This window comes from Channa argus, chromosome 17 (assembly GCF_033026475.1).
Source record: "Channa argus isolate prfri chromosome 17, Channa argus male v1.0, whole genome shotgun sequence".
Lineage (NCBI taxonomy): Eukaryota > Metazoa > Chordata > Actinopteri > Anabantiformes > Channidae > Channa > Channa argus.
In genome coordinates this window covers 9,114,754-9,135,104 of record NC_090213.1, presented here as the reverse complement: position 1 = coordinate 9,135,104, position 20,351 = coordinate 9,114,754, and the positions used below count along the sequence as shown (strand labels likewise).

The 20,351-nt window shown below is 41.6% G+C and overlaps 3 protein-coding genes and 1 non-coding gene across 5 annotated transcripts in view; 1 reads left to right on the top strand and 3 right to left on the bottom strand.

The window, feature by feature from the left end:
- Window positions 1-356: 356 nt before the first annotated feature.
- Window positions 357-4,485, top strand: acat2 (acetyl-CoA acetyltransferase 2). The gene is made up of 9 exons (XM_067482229.1): window positions 357-542; window positions 1,185-1,319; window positions 1,470-1,651; window positions 1,832-1,949; window positions 2,331-2,474; window positions 2,573-2,695; window positions 2,850-3,004; window positions 3,088-3,198; window positions 3,471-4,485. Exons 1-9 carry the CDS (start codon window positions 494-496, stop codon window positions 3,639-3,641), a joined length of 1,188 nt encoding a protein of 395 aa, XP_067338330.1. The 5' UTR covers window positions 357-493; the 3' UTR covers window positions 3,642-4,485.
- On the bottom strand, window positions 4,336-8,753 carry tcp1 (t-complex 1). The gene is made up of 12 exons (XM_067482228.1): window positions 8,595-8,753; window positions 8,049-8,134; window positions 7,810-7,938; window positions 7,362-7,459; window positions 7,145-7,255; window positions 6,793-6,974; window positions 6,334-6,460; window positions 5,789-5,964; window positions 5,531-5,654; window positions 5,080-5,272; window positions 4,827-4,990; window positions 4,336-4,745 (listed from the first exon to the last, which is right to left on the bottom strand). Exons 1-12 carry the CDS (start codon window positions 8,665-8,667, stop codon window positions 4,538-4,540), a joined length of 1,671 nt encoding a protein of 556 aa, XP_067338329.1. The 5' UTR covers window positions 8,668-8,753; the 3' UTR covers window positions 4,336-4,537.
- Window positions 8,230-8,370, bottom strand: LOC137103105 (small nucleolar RNA SNORA29). Its single transcript, XR_010911366.1, has one exon. It is a non-coding gene; the product is annotated as a small nucleolar RNA SNORA29 (small nucleolar RNA).
- A 1,842-nt stretch (window positions 8,754-10,595) lies between the features above and the next one.
- Window positions 10,596-20,351, bottom strand: part of LOC137102489 (pleckstrin homology domain-containing family G member 1) — a 35,300-nt gene continuing 25,544 nt past the window's right edge. For both annotated transcript variants that reach the window (XM_067482079.1, XM_067482078.1), the window contains exons 6-17: window positions 19,057-19,207; window positions 18,602-18,733; window positions 17,757-17,939; window positions 17,572-17,667; window positions 17,103-17,189; window positions 16,733-16,766; window positions 16,501-16,593; window positions 16,353-16,414; window positions 16,066-16,257; window positions 15,850-15,969; window positions 13,936-15,727; window positions 10,596-13,699 (exon numbers count right to left, since the gene is read on the bottom strand). In XM_067482079.1, the coding sequence (XP_067338180.1) occupies window positions 12,705-13,699; window positions 13,936-15,727; window positions 15,850-15,969; window positions 16,066-16,257; window positions 16,353-16,414; window positions 16,501-16,593; window positions 16,733-16,766; window positions 17,103-17,189; window positions 17,572-17,667; window positions 17,757-17,939; window positions 18,602-18,733; window positions 19,057-19,207 (3,937 nt within the window). In that variant the 3' untranslated portion in view covers window positions 10,596-12,704. The remainder of the gene's footprint in view (window positions 13,700-13,935; window positions 15,728-15,849; window positions 15,970-16,065; window positions 16,258-16,352; window positions 16,415-16,500; window positions 16,594-16,732; window positions 16,767-17,102; window positions 17,190-17,571; window positions 17,668-17,756; window positions 17,940-18,601; window positions 18,734-19,056; window positions 19,208-20,351) is intronic.

The following is a 20,351-nucleotide window of genomic DNA, read 5'->3' as shown; positions in this document are numbered from 1 at the left end:
GGGTGAAATCAATTACTCAGATTAAGAGAAAATAAAGTAAAATACAATCTGCTGACTCATCTGAACCATAACTACATGAGAGCTAAAGAAGTATTTTATTGAGTGTTTTCAAAGAAAATGTATATAAGGTAAATGTATATCATTTACCTTGATACATATCACTAAATGCAAATTCTATAGAGTACTTGTAATTAGAATCTATAGTCTATACTTTAAATCTATATAATTTAGTATGTATGCAGAAGAATATGGAGGCATATTGAAAAAAAAAACGTGATGGGACTGTAATTGTGAAGGGATTTCATAAACACTCCGCAACACACGGTGGCGCTGTGCTATATATTGTCGCCCGCAACAGTCGCACGTATCCCATTCAGTGCAGAGCTCCCACAAGTAGTGTCAACAGAGCACGGCACAGTGTGGACCGACCGGGGACAGACAGGAGCAGCACGTTGAAGCAAAGACTCAAAAGTGAAAGCAGCCGTGTATCAACATGGACACGGAGCCAGTTGTCATCGTCGCTGCTGCACGGACACCCATTGGTAAAGTCGAGCAGGAAATCCATTAGTTGAAGTCAGTTTTCAGCCCTTACATCGCTCTTTGTTGTTGCTGCACTGTAGTTCCTTGTCGAGTGCTCGCAGTTGTCAAACCAGCTGTTGTGGTCATTTATGCTGTTGTAAAGACTTTTGTCCCCAACTGCTGCCTTTTTCTGATGAATCTGTCAATTTTTAATTTGGTAAAGTGGTTGACGTCGTTCAATTGACTACGTCAAGTTTTGCAGAGCTCTGATTGGTTCGCTCCTCTGACTGGAGGGCTCTGCGGTCGTTGATTGGTTATCCGGTCATAGGGCCACGGAGCACGAGCCGCCTGCTATTGGCTGCCTACAACACGTCCATCAAGTTTGGAGCAATCTGGGCGTGTTTGTTTGTTTGCTGTAATTCATTTTAGCAGTTGAACCGCAGTTTTCTCCAAGACAACCTCAGATTATAACACTGATATATGTGTGCTTGTCTGTTTAGTTATAATTATACTCCATTTAATACAGAAACATGGGTTATAGATCAGTGACAGTATAGTTGGCAATATATCACCTAAAAAAACAAAACTAACTCAACCAAATATTGCCCTCTAAAACTCGAATTTGCTAAATCTTACTACAACATCCTGTTCCTGTTTTTACGCAGGGTCTTTGAATGGTGCTCTCTCCACGGTACCTCTACATGACCTTTGTTCCGTGGTGATCAAGGATGTTCTGAAGCAAGCTGGGGTAAGGTCAGATGAGGTCTCTGAGGTTATCATGGGACACGTCCTAGCAGCAGGTACATAAAAGTGGGCTCACGGGTGACAGCTCTCCTTATCTATGTCATGTTAACAGTTGTTGGGCAATATCTGGTCTGATTTCTCTCTTGCAGTATTTCTATTCACTTAACCTTCAGACATTTTGCTCACCTTGTTATTATTTCCTGCAGGTCATGGGCAGAACCCTGCACGTCAAGCCAGTGTTGGGGCAGGCATTCCCTACTCAGTCCCTGCATGGAGCTGCCAAATGGTTTGTGGCTCAGGTCTCAAGGCTGTGTGTCTGGGAGCTCAGTCCATCCAGAGTGGCGAGTCCACTGTGGTGGTGGCAGGGGGAATGGAGAGTATGAGCCAGGTAGGTGTGATGTAATAGGTGTCAAAGATTCTATATTTCTCCAAATTATCTTTTGAAATGTATCTATGCACATGTGAGTGTGAACAAACCTGACATAATGTCCATCTTTTCCAACAGTTAATATTGTAGGTGGCAAGAAGATGAGCAATTTTTTTCTTTGTTTCTTCTTTGTCTAATCAGGCTCCTCACACACTGCAAATGAGAACAGGAGTAAAGATGGGTGATGCAACCCTGCAGGACTCCGTAGTGGCTGACGGTCTGACAGATGCCTTTCATGGGTACCACATGGGCATCACAGGTTTTCATCTCCTTGTTATGAAATGTCAAAAAGAGTAAAACAAAGCTTTTTTTTATTGCCATAATATTTATTGTGACAAGTACAAATTGTTTACCAGACACTGAAGACAATTTTTAAGTAATTAACTTTTGCACTGCTGTAATTTTCATTATTTGACTTTCTTACTTACTTTGTTACTTCTGATGATAAAAGACATTTGTCAGTGAATTTGCATTGTTAAATATGTGAGTATTAGGGTTATGTTTGCATCCCCCTACACGCAATTTCAATGTAAGGGGATGCAAGCTTTTTCACCCAAGTGTATCTTTCTATCTGAGCAGTGTGGTACAGTGACATCTTAGTCATTATTGTTGAAAATCTTGTATATTTGAATTTTACTAGCGGAGAACGTGGCGAAGCAGTGGGGTGTCAGTCGGGAGGAGCAGGACCAGTTTGCTCTCCAATCCCAGAAAAAAACAGAGGCTGCACAGAAAGCAGGATATTTTGATCAAGAGATTGTTCCTGTCATGGTGCCATCTAGAAAAGGCAAGACGTATTTCAAGGACCGATTTTCTAATTTGTTCTTTGGATTCAGACATTTGTCTTCATTGTGTATGCACTTTCATATTTTCTGTCCTGTTCAGGTCCAGTGGAAGTGAAAGTGGACGAGTTCCCGCGTCATGGCAGCAACATAGACAGCATGTCTAAGCTGAGACCCTGTTTCATCAAGGATGGCAGTGGCACCGTCACTGCTGGAAATGCATCAGGTTCGGGAGCTGGTGCTTGTACACCATGATTTACATGAGATGATGTTACTGACGTTTATTTCAGTTATTGATTTATTATTAGTTACATTTAGATTTTTGTTAACTCCAAATTCATTGATATTCATTTGCAGCCATTTTTATCTTTACACTTAAGGTATAAATGATGGAGCCGCAGCAACTCTATTAATGAGCCAATCAGAGGCTAAGAGGCGTGGCATTAAACCAATGGCGAGAATAGTATCATGGGCTCAAGCTGGTCTTGACCCATCTATCATGGGAACTGGACCAATACCAGCCATTAGGAAAGCTGTGAGTAGTCAGTGTCATATAATTAGTACAAGAATGAAACCATGCTTGCTTGTTTTTAATATCATTTTATTGCTGTGGGATAGGTTGATAAAGCAGGCTGGCCGCTGGATCAAGTTGACTTATTTGAGATCAATGAAGCATTTGCTGCCCAGTCTGTTGCTGTGGTCAAAGAGCTTGGTCTGAATGTAGACAAGGTAATACCAAAATGAACAATTTTGAAGTTTGAAACGTTAAGTCAGTGTTTCTCACAAAAGTAGCAGAAACTGTGGCTTAGTAGTAGAGTCAATCATACATCTAGGATTTGGTGGTTTATGACTTCAGCCTATGTATAATGGTTAACCAACAAATTTAACGTAATACCAGGCATTACACTGTTTTATTGGCCATCTTGATGAAATTGCTACTGAAAGATTTTCTCTAAAGTATCGCTGACATTGTCTTATTCATTTTGTCATCTTCTCCACAGTTGAATGTGAGTGGCGGTGCCATTTCTCTGGGTCATCCTCTCGGTATGTCTGGGTGCAGAGTGCTGGTGACATTGCTGCACGCTCTCCAAAGGACTGGAGGACATAAGGGTGTGGCGTCCCTCTGCATTGGAGGAGGAATGGGCATTGCTATGTGCGTGGAGAGGGTTTGAGATGAATACGCTATACTGGTTTACGCTCACTTAATCCAATATGTTGTTTTAGTGGACACCTATTGTTTACATTGCAGGATACAAGATAACTGTTTACCTGGATTCATCCTATCTATCCCTGTACTTGTGGGAGAATGAGTATATGTTGTGATTGTTGAACTGTCAGTGACAGCTTACCATTCTGTGAACTTAATGTGATTTAAAGGTTTTGAAATGTCTTGAATCTAGCATATACCAATACATTGTAACTGAAAATTCAGTTATTGCGCCACATAGGCAGCATATTGAATTTTGTAGCTGGTAAGCACTTAAGAACTAATAGTTTGTTTCACAATGAGCCGTTTCAGTTAATTATAAAAAATTCAAACACAAACTACTTAGAGCCTGGAATGGCCAAGCTGCTTTAACTGTTAATTTAATAATTGTAAGTATTCAGTTGATAAAGTTGCATTCCAACATTCCAGTATCTTCAGTACTTTTGAAGTTAATGGACTTTTCTGATCAACTGTAGACACCCTCTAAACACAGCTAAGTGCCAAAAGGTTAGTATGTTAGCTTTCTCTAATCTAGCTCTTCCTGTTCATAGCAATGTTTGAAGACTTTTCCTGTAATCTAGCTGTTGGACATATCAATAAATAAGCCTTAGAATGAATAACAGTCTTTCAATAAATTCAATAACCACAGCCATCAACAGTCCTTTACAACTATCAGAGCTTTATTAAGTGACCAAAAAAAAAAAACACGGTTCCTCTACAAGCGAGTGCCCTGAAGGACAGAGTGGGAGAACAGCAAACAGAAAAAGTGTACAGCCAACACTAGAGCAACAGTCATGACGAGCTCCTTATGTATAAATACAGACGTTAAACTTGTCAGGACAAATCACAAGCTTTTTAATCCTACAGAGACCCAGATGCTACTGCATCCTGGTATGATTGCCCTCCTTCCTTCGGCTCTGGGTACAGTTTGATGAGGTCGTCAATGCGGAGGATGGTGATGGCAGCCTCGGTGGCAAACTTGAGGCTCTTTGTCTTGACTACAGTGGGCTCGTAGACGCCTGCCTGACGGTTGTCTCTAGGTTTTCCATTCACTAGATCCAGACCAATCCTACATGGCACAAAATATCAAATACTGCGTGCTCTATAAAATCAAAAACGATTAACTTTGCATCTTTGAAGTAAAACTCACCACTTAAGATTCTTTCGTTCAGGGTTAACTTGGGCTTCATTGTGGAAGGCACGAAGCTTTGCTACCAGATCAGTGGAGTCCTGTGCTGCGTTCACAGCCAGTGTTTTGGGGATGACAAGGAGAGACCGAGCAAACTCTGCAATAGCCAACTGCTCTCTAGAACCCTGAAGAGATGTGTGATGAATGATTTTAGCTGGGGTTACAACAAACAGTGACAAAACAGCATCTCAGTCTGATAGAGGACATGGCTCACCATACTAGTAGCATAGTTCTCCAGATAGATTGACAAAGCTGCCTCCACAGCACCTCCACCAGGGACTACGGATTTTGACTCCAGCACCCTCTTTACAACACACAGGGCATCATGCAGCGAACGTTCCATCTCATCACACATGAAGTCGTTGGCCCCGCGTAAAATAATAGAGGCTGATGTGCGTGCTTTGGTACTGGGGGTAAAGTTTGAAAGAAAACATAAATGGAACATTTAAAACCTGTCAGACTATGAACACTTTAAATTTAGGCAACTTATTTGAGGGACTACTCCCTTCAAATATCACAGTACTGGGTAATCAAAGCTACTGGCAGAACTACAGGTAAGGGGCCCTTAAATGAAATTAGATGTACTGACATAATATGACTTCAAAGTTAAACATTTGTTGGTTAGAATATAAAGTACAAATCATTTGAACAGATCCAGTTTTTACTTTTTGATGAGGATGAGTTCGTCATCACAGATGCGGTCCTGCAACACCTCCTCGGCCTGGCCGAGCATGGTAGCCTCAAATGTCTCCTCTCCCTCCAGATTGGTCAGAGAAGGACAAATGGTGGCTGAGAAGGGATAAAAACTGTTAAAAACTACGGAGGAGACCAAAGCACTGACATTTAAAACATGCTGAGATTTGATTACCTATGATTTAAAAATGTATCACCAAAAAATATAAAAGTACATCCCACTTTCTTACCTCCTGTTGCTTTGGCAATGCATTTGAGGTCCCTCTTAAGAACCCTTCTCACTGCCATGGCTCCAACCTCCACAAAGTACTTAAGACACATGTCATCAATGCCACCTGTGGTCAGGATAACATTGGCCCCAGCAGCTAAAATCTTTTGGATCCTCTCCTTGGTGATATCAGATTCCCTGAAGTCACAAAATATTTCAGTTTAACCACTGATACTCAAATAAGCAAGAACAAGTCATGATTTACTCTATTCCTCTTACCACTATGTATCTGAATTAAATATTTTAGTTTTGGGGTGATTATTGAAATCAAATTGTAATTAAATTGTCATTATAAAGTACAAAAGTATTATTGGCCTTGTCCAGCCCATAATAGTGGTCCAACAGCTCACAGAGAGGCTGCTGCCTTGACTAAGGGCTGTTAATGTTTTCTCCCACGCGTATCACTGTGTAAACTATTAATTCAGAATCACAGCAAATTTAAATGGGATTATTCTTAAAGATGTCCACATGTAAAAAAGCAAAAGAGAGAAATATTCAATTATTTACCTTTGTCTGATCTGGTCAAGCTTCTCTGGGTCATTTATAATGACTTGGACTCCCATTTTCATCTTGGTCTTTTGCAAGCTGAAGTCCAGACAAGCGATCTTGGCATTCACAACACGCTTAACCATGCCTTAAGGGGGGAAAGAAAAACAGCATTGTCAATAATTGAAATTGACTATACCCTCCCAAATATTGCCCTTACTATAAAAGCCAAATGAAGTCACTAAAATAAATTTTGTCTGGCTAGAAAAGTTATTCCAAAGCATACAAAGTACTGTGACCATATTCCTTTCAAAGCCAGTGTACTGTATCCCACGCGTATCACTGCATACACCATTAGGTAAGACATAGCAGCAAATTTAAATGGGAGTTTCATCAGCTGCAAAGCTAATGACTGACACATTCTACGTAGCTAAATCCTCATTACAATTTAAGTTTGGAAATGTCATACTTGTGAAGTACCTTGTGAGCCAACTGTGCAGTTCAGTGCATATCCATTAACCAAGAAGCTCTCTTTCTGGCTGCGGCCATGGGCTTTCAACACATTGACAGAGTTGATGGGATACCTGGCCACCCCCTTACTGTCCACAAACTTCACAGCAATAGCAGCATCCACTACTATATTAGCAAAGAAGTCTGAATCACTGAACAGCCAGGGTCAAGGTATATAAGAACTTTCCACACACATAAAATTGGCAATTAAATATGCACGTTACTTGCAATTTTATCTGTATGATCAAACTGGATAAGTACCAAATTCCAAATTGGCTTCAAAAAATATTTTTTATACAACTTCAGAGAGGAGAAAGGATACACTCCAATGATTTTAGAGGACATTGAGGTCTTAGCTGCATTAATCAAGCACTCTCTTCCCAGATCCTCTGTTCCAATAGTGAGATTCTCATTAATGTAGCGCACTGCCTCCCTGGAAAAAAAGGGAACAAGATTTTTATGTGACAAAGCTGAACAAGTTCAATGTATGATGAAAATGATGGGAGATTGTAAAAAAAAAGTCAAAGACAGCATCTTACTTGCAGGCAAGACGGTATCCACTAATGACTGATGTGGGGTGAATCCTCTGCTTCACCAACTCATCTGCACTCTTTAGGAACTCTGCAGCAAGAATTACCTAAAAGCATGTTAAATGGCATTTTAATGAAACAATAGACACTATCATCTTACACCAACAACATCATCGTAACGCATTTCATGTACCATCATTTCATTAGGAGTGAGAGAAATGAGGCTCCTCAACCCCTTCAGACATTGAAGGATTGTTTCTCTTTCCTGTTAGCATAGCCACACACCCGTAATCAGAAGCAAATGCCTGGTACTAACACAGGGGCTGTTCATTTGCCGTAAACAATTTTATGTCATCTTTAACATCAAGTATAATGCACAATTTACACATCACACTTCATTCTTCTTGTACTACACTCCTGATCAGCTCTGTACTGGAGCAACTGTGCCCCTACTCACCACAGACGTGGTCCCATCTCCGACCTCCTTGTCCTGCAGTTCAGCCAGTTCACACAGTACCTTGGCAGCTGGGTGCTCCACTTCCAGCAGCTTGAGAATGGTTGCTCCATCGTTGGTGATGGTCACATCCTGTCAAAACAACCAAGACGCCCTACTGATGACCATCTACGACTTAAATGGCTGTTTAGTTTAATAGCAAACTTACAAAAGCTGCAGACTTTAATGAATGTTACACTAACCCCAATGTCGTCCACCAACATCTTGTCCAGGCCAACGGGTCCGAGGGAGCTCTTAACAATGTTGGCGATAGACGATGCGGCCAAGACTGTGAAGAGAAGAAGCTTGCTACTACCGGTATATTTTCAAATAGCTGGAACATCATTTAAAATGCATGATTTATCTTGAACGAGCATTGCTGGTGTGGCAATATGCTGTCAATTTATTTGGTGGGGTGCGGAATCAGCCAACCACACCTTCAGACCATGACAGTGTTTTTTTTCTATCCCATTAGCATAGCCGTCCATTCAGGGTGATGCGAATGAAAGGTACTAAAATGGGATTTCTAATTTGCGAGAAATGTTGCACGAGTTAGGTGCCTATTGTCTATATGTATATTTTGTATTGTGATTTTGAGATTGTCCGCCTTAAAGTTCAACTTCGTTAGCATTAGCCACACGTGTGTTACACGCAGTAATTTTAACAGTTTACTTGTCGATTCGTACAAACACACAGAGGGAAAAAATAAGCGTATCAGAAACAACACGTAAAGTAGCCCCACAACTCACCATTTTGACTACGGATAGATTCGCCAGTTGTTCTCTGGCCGAACACGTTTAACGGACCTTCTAATAGCGACATTTTGGACCACCACACAACCGAGAAGAAAGGAAGAGGCGCAGTGCACTATGGGTAAACCGGCATTAAGCCGAAGGTTCGAGAAGTACGTTATTGAAAAACTGGGATTACGAGTTATGAACTCGTTTAATTATGTATCATACCTTATTGTAAAATATGCAAATGAGTTTCACATTAATAACCTCCCATATTATGTTATAAAAACGTTTTGTCACGGTATTCCTTGCAAACAACATTTCCCATCATGCTAGGCGTAGCCTCTTTTTCTTCTTCTTTTTTTGTTCGTTCTGCCCTTTGTAGTTTGTGGCGCCCTCTGCCGTAAACGTGACTGTGTGAAAATAAACGACTGCAATATTCTTTATCCCCTATATCAGAATGTTTTCTGTTTTTCCTCTTTGTGTTTTATTTCTTAAATCGAGAGATGAATTGCTTTAGTATTGTTAAGAAATTAGCTGAGCTAATACATCAGCAGGCCTATTTATACTGACTTGTTTTTTCGCTGCTCTGGTTACTAGTTACTATTCCATTATGCCTAAATCTACAGATTTAGAGAAAAGCCTTTGATTTTTAAATTCAATTTTGATGTACTGTCAATGATTAAAATATCTAATCATATACAAATCTAGCGCAAGGATTATTTGATTAATCCATTATTCAATCAACTGAAACTATTGTTTTATTACAGATCAATCATTTTTAACTAACCAAAAAGTCAAATATGTCATTGTTCCAATATCTCAGAATTGGGGTTTACAAATGTTCAAAAGTTAATCATTTTAAGGTTTTGACCATATATGGGCTTAGGGCATGTCTCTCAAAAGGGGAAACAAGGCTAAATATTTGGGGTGGGCATTTGGAGACTGCTGCTTGTAATAGACCACTACCAAACAGCCCCTTTCTGTAATGAAACTGATTTTGTCTCTCTCAGTGAGCAATGCTTAATGCATTAATCTTTTGATGGTGGTCACGTATGGACTGCTGACGGTGCTTTGGATATAACTTCAGTCCAGTTCAGTTCAGTTTTAGGCAGCTTTAGAGTTCCACTCACTGCCCTTCTAGAAACCTTCCATCTAGCCATAAGTTGATGCTGAAAGAGCTCCTCTCAATTTAACCATTTAGCCACTTTCACTAAGTTCTAATGTTTTCAACTATCACACAAGGCTAATCACTCAGCTGTGTTCTGCTGGAAACATGACACGCAGCCATATTTACCTTTAACAAATGAACGTTGGCTGCAAGTCCCTGATGAGCAGTTCACATCAAGCAAAATGCGGTCTAAGCCTGTGCTTCAGTAGAAAGTTTACAATAATGTTTTTTACAAAGAAGGAAATCTTTAATATTTCTTCTTTATTTTACATGTCATACCATATTATATTTCTACATCCTAAAACCCTCTGATTATGTCCAGGTCTACATAAAAACACAATTTTTTGATGTGGTGTCAGATTTTTGGACTCTACTACTGTATATGGTCATTAAGTTCAAACCTCAACGTTAGGGATATTTGACTTTTGGGTGAAATTGCAGAATGCACCTAAAATGCACTATAACCTACACAGGTGAACTTAATTTGACCATCTCTTCTTTTCTCTTCTCTTCACATTTTGACATCATGACACCAAAACGACACCTAACAATTGACAAGGTATTGAGACATTGACATTTTTTGTTGTGGTACTGTTAACTTTTTTTTCAATAAATAGTTTGAGATGAATAAACTGCCATTGCATGCTTCTACTTAAATGCCCTACTTTCATGATATAATATCACTGTAGCATGAACCTTTAATATTTTCCATGAATTTCACCCAAAAGTCAAATTTCCCTAACGTTTTGTGAGTAGTGTATATTCAAAGCTCTAAATGGCAATCATTTGCTGCTTTATGCTATTTTCAATGTAATATCAATTTTTATAGCAATAATACGCACACATTTCAGTTTAATCTGAATTTATTACTTCCAATACACCATTTTGTTGAGCAATGACAACTAGGCAGTTAAAAAAATACAGTACACTTAACTTAAACATTAAAGCATTATAAAGCATACCTATGGCATACAAGAATAACTTTCCTAAAATGTACATCTTTACAAAGTGTTTACAAATAAAACTTTAAAAAAAAATGAAAAGTGCAAAAAAAGAGTCAACGATGACTAATAATCCCCACCAGTGAGAAGAGGAAAAAATGTACAATGATATAGAGAAAACATACTTCATATTCCTAAGTTGTGTTTGATCCTTATTTCCTGATATGAACAGTAGGCCGCGATATTGTGCTTTTCAACTTTTCACGTTTTAGTGATTTGGAACACTTATTATGCAGTGCATGATATAACAACTACAAATTTCTGACAATATTCACAGGATTTGATTCACATTTTATGACCTCCCCTAAATCAGAATAAATATATTTAACTTTAATTTACCACCCATACTGTGGCTGGGAAGTGTTTGTGATAATGGGCAAAAAAACAGGGATGCTTACCAATAAATAGAACCCATTTAGTGTTTTTAAGAAATTAAACAGTTTCAACAAGTGTGTGGTAAATACTGGAGAATGCTTCAAGTTCAAGGGAAGATAAAATATTTTTGTATGAATCTGATTGAATTGATTATCGGATTATCTCCCTGCGTTTTTTTTATGTGACTGTGGTCAGTAGTGCGACAGCTGGGAGTGTCCCATCACATAAACAAGGTAAACAAACAGTTGACTATCAATGTGAATTTAAAAAAAAACTCATCAAATGTACACCAAATACAGTACTGTAGTCTTTTAACTAACTCTCCTTATTGCTCTCCTTCGTGGTCCCTCTTGAAAACAAAGATTAACATTAGTGTGGCTGAAAAACAAACATTATCCACTTGTCGATATGCACATTTGACTCCACATGGCGGATGCCCCAAGACCATAACACAAAGGACATCTCTGATTTCAAAGATTTAAAATAAATATTAAGTCCTAAAATTTCTTATAGATTATCTAAAAATATCAGCTTCTTTTCTTGATTTTTAAAGCATGATACTCTATTCATGACAGAAGAGGCAGCTAGAGTGAAAAATTATAACTTCAAATAGACTTACAGGCCTAAGACTGGTTTTACTTAATCTAATGGTAATAGCCAAAATGTTTTCTTTACAGTTACAGTTCTCTACAGTTTTTTTTTTTACAAGCGAAGAACTAGCCTGAGTAGCAAATCTGATCACTGCAAATTTGAAATGCAAATCTGTAAAGCTGCTTGTTCAAAACTGTTTGATAGTGTAAGCGCAATTAAAAACACTAGCAGCCACCTCCCCTATACAGAGTACGATAAACCAGTGCTAAAACTGCAGTTAGAACAACCTTAAGAGCAAAATATGAGAAAAGGGATCAAGTTGGTACTCACGATATGAGGTTGCAAAGATCCACCATGGGACCATCAAATTTATAATGGCTGTGCTTCAGTTTGAGAAGTTTGGGTGCAGAAAAAAATTCAGTTTCTTAAAGTAACAGGTATCCTGAACTACTGTATCTGCACAAAAGATTATTGGCACACATCCTCCTGCAGAATTAATTCATAAGACTCTAATTACAATATCTTTACAAGGCTCACAAGTAAAGCGACGGAAGAATCTGAATTCCGTTAAAAATCAAAACCCACTCAGTCAGACTGAAAACCTTTACAAACAAATGAGAACATTTTTGCTTTGACCACTTCTTGTTAACTGTCCCCTCTCAAAGACGTCTTTTAAAAAAATACATAAGTAGACTCTGAACCTGGAAGTGCTAAGGCAGCTCACATGCAGGCTCTGATGTGGCTTTTTAAACATCAATAGTTCCCTATTATGTGTTTAACTCTGAAGCCCTGTAACAGAAATGATTAAGTATTCACAGAAGTCGTTACAAATATGGCTGTAATTGAAGACTATGTTACGTTTGTTATTTGTTTTCATTTGTGGACTATGATGTATGATGAAGGGCATTCAATGCAAAGCAGCAGTGTCCTTTTTGCTTCTATATTCTGTATGATAATGTATATTTGGCTTTTCGTTGTCATGTAGGTTCAGGCAAAGCTACTGGAGCTCAGACACTGAAACTTTTCCCTCAGAGACTGGACAATGTTGGGCTGGCTCTGCTGTGGCTCACTCCACAGGTACTTCTCCAAGTGCTCACGGTCCAGAGACCTCAGTGGGTCGCAGGAGTGCACCGGGGTGCACGGCAGACTTTGGGATTGGACCAGACCCCGGCTCTGATTAGAAAGAACTGGCAAGTTGTCGTTTTTCTCCTGTTCGCTCTCGTCCTCTGAGCGGATCTCTACATAGTCGTCATCATCTTCCCCATTGTCCTTGAAGTTGGCCAGGTAGTTCTGGGTGGCGGTGAGTATGCTCAGTGCAGATGCCCGGTTCAGGACCACCACCTGTTGACCGTCATGTAAGGTGAGGCCTGACTGTCCCTGGGTAGACTGCTCTGGGAGGCTACTCTGCCGACCAGCACGACTCAGACTGGGGCCACGGAGTCTGTCTGTGGAATGAGCCACATTGCGTCCATTAGATTCGTGTCCAGACTGGTTGTTCTTCTCATGCTGCTGGTGCCCCAAAGAGCTGTCCGGCTGACAGTGACCGGATGGGGAAGACTTTGAGGGCGATAAAGATGGTGTGTTAAAGGAAGGATGTCTTCTAATAGAACTATACACATCCTCCTCTTTCTCGCTAGGCGCCGACATGCACGAGCTCCACCTCTGTGAGGGTGGTGTAGTTGGGGAGGGAGGGAAGTGCTGGAGGGAAGGGATGGAGTAGGCTGAAGTTAGTCTGTGCTGTGGGGTGGAAGATGCTCGAGCCTTCCCTGCTTCGCTGGCTGAGGCGACAAAGCTGGCCAGCTCTCCGTTGCTGTAGGTGGAGTGGAGCCACTCCTCCTCCAGGGAGGTCTCAGGCATGGACGGAGAGTAGGCCAGCCCTGGATGGGTGTGGTGTGGGGTAGCTGACACCTGACCAGCAGGAGTGGGAGGATCCTTGAATATGACCTGGTCATAGAGTTGGCAGTACTCAGCTATCCTTGCACCTGAAGAAGGAACACAGAGGATGTAAAGAATATGACATTATGTTTATATTATCTGATGTTTTGGGGCATTTGGGAGCATTAGAAACAAGCACTGACAAAGAAAATGTATTTATTTATTCTATTTATATGATAAAATATGCATCTCATTATTGTCAGATGGGTACTCAGTATGTGTACTGAAAGTGGAATTGGAAAAGACTATTAAGCCTCTATTAGTGCTAAATGTTTTGTGTTACCTATGGCTGCGCCCCCCTGTTTCTTCTCCTCTAAGATGGCTGCCAGGTCTTTCTGCTTCTTCTCAGCTCTGGCCCGACTACAAGTGTCTCCAGGGTCCATGCTCCTCATGCGCAGCAGCTGGTTGGCTTTCTTGATCTTCTGGCTATACTGTCGTGCCATGAGGAACACTCGGCTCTTTGTTTTATCAATCAGTTCCATGGGAAAGTCCACAGACTCACCCAGCAGGAGAGAGGAAGATGCCAGGGGGGAGTCCAGACCTGCCAGCTCCCCTGGAAACAAACCATGGAGGTTCCGCTGAGGAAGCTCCACCAGGTCATCGTCCTCTAGGCGGAAGCTGCCACTGCTGAGGCGAGCCAGTCTGTTACGAATGCTTTTCACGGTGCCTGGGAGGGGTTCCGGGGTGTCAGGCAGGGGCCGTGGTGTATGAACAGGGCTATGCATTTCTTCGGCAGTGGTGCTTTCATTTTGAAGATCAGGCAGGTTGATAAGTGGAATGGTGAATGATTGCGTGGAGGTGACAGGTGGGGATTTAGGCTGATGTGCTGGGGGACTCCTTGTTAGAGGGCTGGCTGCTTGAGGACTAATAACAGGAGGGCTCTTTGTTGGGCTGCTTTTGACTGAAGAGCTCCTCTTAGGTGACTCAGTGGCACTAACAGGAAATGCAGCAGGCAGTCGGTCAGCTTTCTTCTCATTGTTCTTTATATAGTTTTCTAAGTCATTCCAGATCTCATCGACCTGCTCTGACATTTTATCCCCTCTCTGTGAACGTTGGGAGAACGTCTCTGAAGCTGACGAGGAGGAATAATCTGGCTCAGAAGAACATGGGACACAACGTGATGTGTCTGGTCCTTCATCCTCACCAAAGTGGAGGCTCTCCTCTGACACAAACCCCCTAAGACTTTCAATCAGGTCTTGTTCGGAGGCCAGCAGACTGTCCCTCTCTTGTATGAGTTTATTGCCTTCATTTATTCCTTTTGGCTCTTTTGATGGAGGCTCTCTGAAACTGATGGTGTCGTAGATATTCTCTTCCACTATTTGGAGATCATATGTCCCACAATGCTTTACTTCCTGTGTGGAGGACCGGTTGCTCTCAGAGGAACTGTCTGGTTCGATAATAGACTCTGTGAGCTTGTTACCTTGACAACACTGTGCATTTGTGGATGTGTCAATCCGTGACTGACTTTCCTCTAGGTCTCTTCTTATGAGACCCATGCTCTTTAAGTCCTCATAACTGATGTTGTCATAAACGTTTTCAATATCATCTATTGTCAGTTGCTCAGCTGAGGACGATCCAGATATGTCATTGCTGGATGATTCAGTGTGTATCACTTCGACATTGACAGTCTGGTCATCTTCAGGGCTCTGTCGAGCCTCTGTAGCCTTCTCCCCTGCACTGCTCGCCCTCCGCAGGACTCTGCTCCCATTGGCTGGAGGGTCAATGTGCACTGTGGGCACCTGTTCGACATGCCAGCTGCAAGGGCGAGCTGTCCTGGGTGACAAGGTGGCTTCAGACCTCTCTGAGGGCGCCTCTTGCTCTGGTCCACTTGGCTCTGTGGGGACAAACATCTGGTAGATGTCCTCCTCCTCGTCATCAGGGTGCATGGTTCTCTGGCGGGTAGGGAACATGGCTCTGCGAGCCCGGTGGTCTGCCCAGATGTTCCTCACAGAATGGTCACTTTCTGTAACAATTACAGAGGGAATGGGGGGGTCTGGAGGTTCCTCTGTCACATGGGGTGTCCTGAGAAGCGGTGGGTGGTGACTACCTTCCCTCACGAGGGATTCTCTGGTTTTCTGAGATGAAAAGCAGATAAAATAATTTGTTTTACATGTGATTGAGGCAGTCCACAAACACTAAAATACAATATTTGTTGAATCAATTTCTCAAATATCACCATTTAGCATTAATACTGCACCTGTAGGTCAGATGCACTCATGTTGAAAGCTTTCCACTGTTCTATACTATCAACAGATGCCTGCGGGTTCAGCCTCTTCCTACTGCTCTTGCCAGGGACTCGCAGCCTCTTTCCACCTCCCTGAATACAGAGTTGTCAACATTAACCACACATCAATAAGATTATACATGAATGTGAGGTGAATATAAAAGAAATATCTGTCCCTGGGCAGCTTACCAGACTAGTATCATCCTCATCATCAGCATCTTGCAGATGTGTCTCCTCCCCTTCCTCCCTGTCACTGTGGTCATAGTGATCACCAGGGTCCAGAGATTCCTGTGACTGGTTGATGAGGCTGCGGCTGCGACCAATTGTTCCCAGAGCCAGCTGGGACACCGGAGAGAGCAAGGTGGCACCCAAACTCGTTCGCTGAAGAGGAAGAGGATTCAAAAACTTTAGATACATTTCTCAGGTAAGTGCATGAACTTAGTCTTAAGCTGTTCGTGATCTCTGGTTTCAATCACCTTGTCACCATCTGTGTTGGCAGCGTTCTGCTTGGCATTCTTCAGTAATTTGGACAAAGGTTCTAGTGGGAATAATTAAATAACGTTTTCAAGTTAAGCTATGAAAAGTGTCCTCTCTCTTTAATTCTGTCACTTCTGCATGTCTCACCTTTCCTGCGTCCTCTACGAGGAGTTGGGCCCTCCTTTGTTTGAGGGGAATCCTTCTTGTCACCATCGGGGCTGTAATGAAACCCGGGATGATCTGAAAAAAGAAAGAAGAAATCTTACAAAACACATACATGACCACTAACATTTTTTATTTATTACCTCTATATGTGTATAATCAAGTTAGAAATGTATATTCATTTTCCAACATAAATGTCATGTATCATGGTACTTACGCATTGCATCCATCTCCAAAATGGCTTGCTTGGCCTAGAAGAGAAGTAATAAAATCATGAAGTTCAACAGGTTAGATGGCGGGTGAATGGTTTGGACACTAGATGTCGCCACAAACCAGTCCTAGCTCAACTATTTTGCTCAAGTCCAACACTTTTCAAATAGCCCCCTCAAGTAATTGCTTGAGCAGAAAACAGAAAAATGTTATATGTATATTTAAGGAAAGTCTGAAAAAATGTAGTTGAAAAGATGGATAAGGTGGAGGAAGGAAGGGGTTGAGAGGGAGTGACATTTCCACACATCCCACTCAAAGTCTGTGTTTATGTCATCAGTGAACATAGAAGGAGCTGTCAGGAGATGAGCTGCTCTTACCTTGGCAGGGATTTTGGCAGGATGGTTTTCAAGTATGAGTCTCTTCAGGTGCAAGATCCACATGCGCTTGTCTTGCTGTGATTTGGCCTGGGGGCAGAGCGCAAACATCACAGCAAAAGATAGTATCAGACATAAACTTTAAAAGGCATCTGTAAGGGTTGAGGTAAACCCTTAAACATATGGAAAACAGCTTACTTATGTCACACACATCATACTTCCATTTCAGGAATTATCCGAAACACCGTGGTAAAGTAACAACAATGGTCGGCATTAGCCTCTAAACACTCAACATGTCTGAGCATCTCAGAGAGGTGAGCCTGAACAAAACAATCAGCTGCATCCTGATTATTGTTACACTTACTTATTGCTCTGTTGCACAACGTTGCTGGTAGCTACAGTTTAAGACATGCAATTACATTCACCTAGTTTTTGAAGACTATTATGGTGCATGCCTTGGGATGCACTGTACCTGGACTGTGTGCTGCAGTTTGGGGTTCTTGTAGTGAAAAACACTGAAACTCAGGGGTTCTTTGGGAATAACTTCCACCAGCATCAGGTTACAGCACTGCAACAGACAGACAGGAGGTTGTGTTAAAAACAGTCTTCAAGAGCAGAAACGTTTGGATGTTTTGCATTTCCAATGCTTTGACTGACCAAGATGTGGGCCTTGTACGTGTAGGTTTCTTCTCGTTTCTTGGTAATGAGCAGAAGCTTGTCAAACAGGAAGAGCGTTCGATCGTTCTTGGCTCGCTGTAGTCGAAATGTCCCTTCAAGAACCAGCTCTCCATAGCCGATCAAATCAGGGCCTTTCCAATTTGTCAGCTGGCTCTGGATTTCCTGCAGTAAGCATCGAAATACAGAGTGAGATGCGAGCGAGATTATTTTATTTATTTTATTTTAGCGCTTTTTAAATGCATTCTGACGCTGGGGACAGAGGATGTGTTTTGTGCCACTGGAAGGAGGGAGAAACACACTTCAGACAGTAACAACCAAAAGTTCAAAAGTGTAAAGTTTAAAGATTAAAAAACAAAAAGGCAAAAGGGTAAGGAGAGAAAAAAGGACAATAAGGAGCAAAACAAAACTGGAAATTTTTACAGAGCCAATCTTTTCTCCAGAGAGCATAAACACTTCCACACACATTCCTGCATTCATCGGACCATTCGGGCTTCCAGCTGATAAAAGAAACAAGCTTCCCTTTTATGTGTCCTCCTTATGCAAGGCCATCATTAGCCCAGTGGAAAGTGGAGAACTTGCGTAAGAACTGGGGAGGATCAGAGCCCTGGCTGATTCAAACTCAGTTCACATCAAAAGTTCTACTTTTCCACACAACAATACGGCAAACGGCTCCTCAAAAGGCTTAAAACTACAATGTCTGTTTTTGTTATAGAGTAATGAGAGGCACAGACAGCATGCAGAATGGATCGCAATGGATTCTGGATTTTGAGATTTGAGCGCCTTAAATGAAGATTTTTTTTTTTGTGGGTTTCTACTTGTCATACCTGCAACCTAACAGCATGCTCGTGCTTCCTCTTCATGTCATTGATGTGCCAAGCCACTCTCTGCATCGTATCTATAGCTTCCTGCACAACCTCGTAGGTCTCTGTGTCCTTCTCCATGCGGTTGGCTATCTCCTGCTCAGGAAACACACAGATAATCTTGTTGTGAATTAACACTTGATATACTGAATGAACAAGAAACAAGCAAATGGATGCACACGTACATACACCCATGTGTTGCAGCAACATACAAGGTGTACATTTACAAGAACATACATACTGAGCACCATATGTCTAAACATTTGGCTTCTCCGATGGAGACTGATGATGCGCTGATAAAAACATTAGTGGTGTGTTTCCTTTGCATTTACAAGTGGGTGCCTGTGCTTGCATTTCTGTGGGTAAAGAGTAATTGTTTATATGTAAGTCAGTGTTTTATGTGAGAGAGACAGACATACGTGCAGCAGTAGGTGGTACTTGAGGATTCTCTGCACTGGCTTGAGCAAGTAGGAGCCCAGGGGCAAGGAGTGCCTAAGAGATTCCTGGCGCTCGCGAAAAAACTTGGCCAACGCCTTGTTCCTCATGCATTCTGTTAACACAGCCACCGACCTGTGAAGACAAAACACAGAGGAAAAGATGTCAGGGATGTGTAGTTAACTGTAATTTGACAGCGATGACAAATAAGCATTTTAATAAATGTCCAGTCAAGACATCACTCCTAATTGGCTAAAAACATCATTGCAACATTACATTGATCATCAACATCAACAACAAGACAGATCTCTAACCAACTTTCAGGTCAGGTAATCTACTTAAAATGGTACTTTACATCCTTGGGAGAATGAATTTTACTTGTGAGTTGAGCTAGTTTTGACCTAATGAGGAAGAAAGGGCCTTTTCACTGAAGAATGGAGGCTGTATGTACATGTGCATGCACATGCACGGTGGGAAAAAAAAAAAAGACATCGAAAGTTCTAAGTTGCTCAAAGCTTGTCTCTTTCGTCTGTGTGTGTGTCTGTGTGTGTGTGTGTGTGTGTGTGCATGTGTGCATGTCTGCATGTCTAAATTCCAGTGCAGCTTCACACAAGCTTCACATTGTTCTGGAGGAAACCTGACCTTAGAGTTCACCATGACCATGACACATCTGCGTGTGTGCATGTTTTGGTGTGTAATTGTCTCCTACGTGTGTGTGTGTCTGTGTGTTTGTGTGTCGTGTGTGACCTTGACTGGGGTCACCAGCTGTGGTGTGGATGTGGGAGAAGGTCTAGCTCAAACAGCTGACAAGTCCTTCATAGTCCTTCATACACACACACGTGCACACGCACACACACAAAATCGACATTCATTCAGTCATCATTAGCTTTTACATAGTATCTTCCCCATGTGCATTTCTTATCCTACAGCTAAAATGGTAGCAAGGGTAAACAGGTGTGTGTAGTAGGTGCCTGGCCTGAAGAATAGCATCACATTTCAGCCTATTTAATCACACTCTACATTATTCCACCCTAGCTATCCACAGCAGTCTCCCCTAGGACAACGCTCACACAAAGCAGAATAAAACATTAACAGTGTTAGGTATGATAAGGTGACAAGTATAATACCCCATCTGTCAGTATGTGCGTTGTAACTCTGTCAATAGGTTGTGAATAAAAGAATGGAGGGAAAAAAATGGAACAAGGAGGTGGGAGGGAGGGGATGTAGAGAGACCCTGAGGCACAACAGCCAGTAGACAATTTGACTCCTGCAGAGATGA

What these genes read in the sequence shown, in the direction of transcription:
- acat2 (XM_067482229.1), top strand. Translation starts at nt 494, where the DNA reads ATGGACACGGAGCCAGTTGTCATCGTCGCTGCTGCACGGACACCCATT. An exon ending in CATGGTGCCATCTAGAAAAG is followed by an intron (nt 2,475 to 2,572) that starts GCAAGACGTATT and finishes TGTCCTGTTCAG; the next exon opens with GTCCAGTGGAAGTGAAAGTG. An exon ending in TTGGTCTGAATGTAGACAAG is followed by an intron (nt 3,199 to 3,470) that starts GTAATACCAAAA and finishes TCTTCTCCACAG; the next exon opens with TTGAATGTGAGTGGCGGTGC.
- tcp1 (XM_067482228.1), bottom strand. Translation starts at nt 8,667, where the DNA reads ATGTCGCTATTAGAAGGTCCGTTAAACGTGTTCGGCCAGAGAACAACT. An exon ending in GGATACCGTCTTGCCTGCAA is followed by an intron (nt 7,256 to 7,361) that starts GTAAGATGCTGT and finishes CTTTTTTTCCAG; the next exon opens with GGAGGCAGTGCGCTACATTA. An exon ending in GAACGAAAGAATCTTAAGTG is followed by an intron (nt 4,746 to 4,826) that starts GTGAGTTTTACT and finishes TGTGCCATGTAG; the next exon opens with GATTGGTCTGGATCTAGTGA.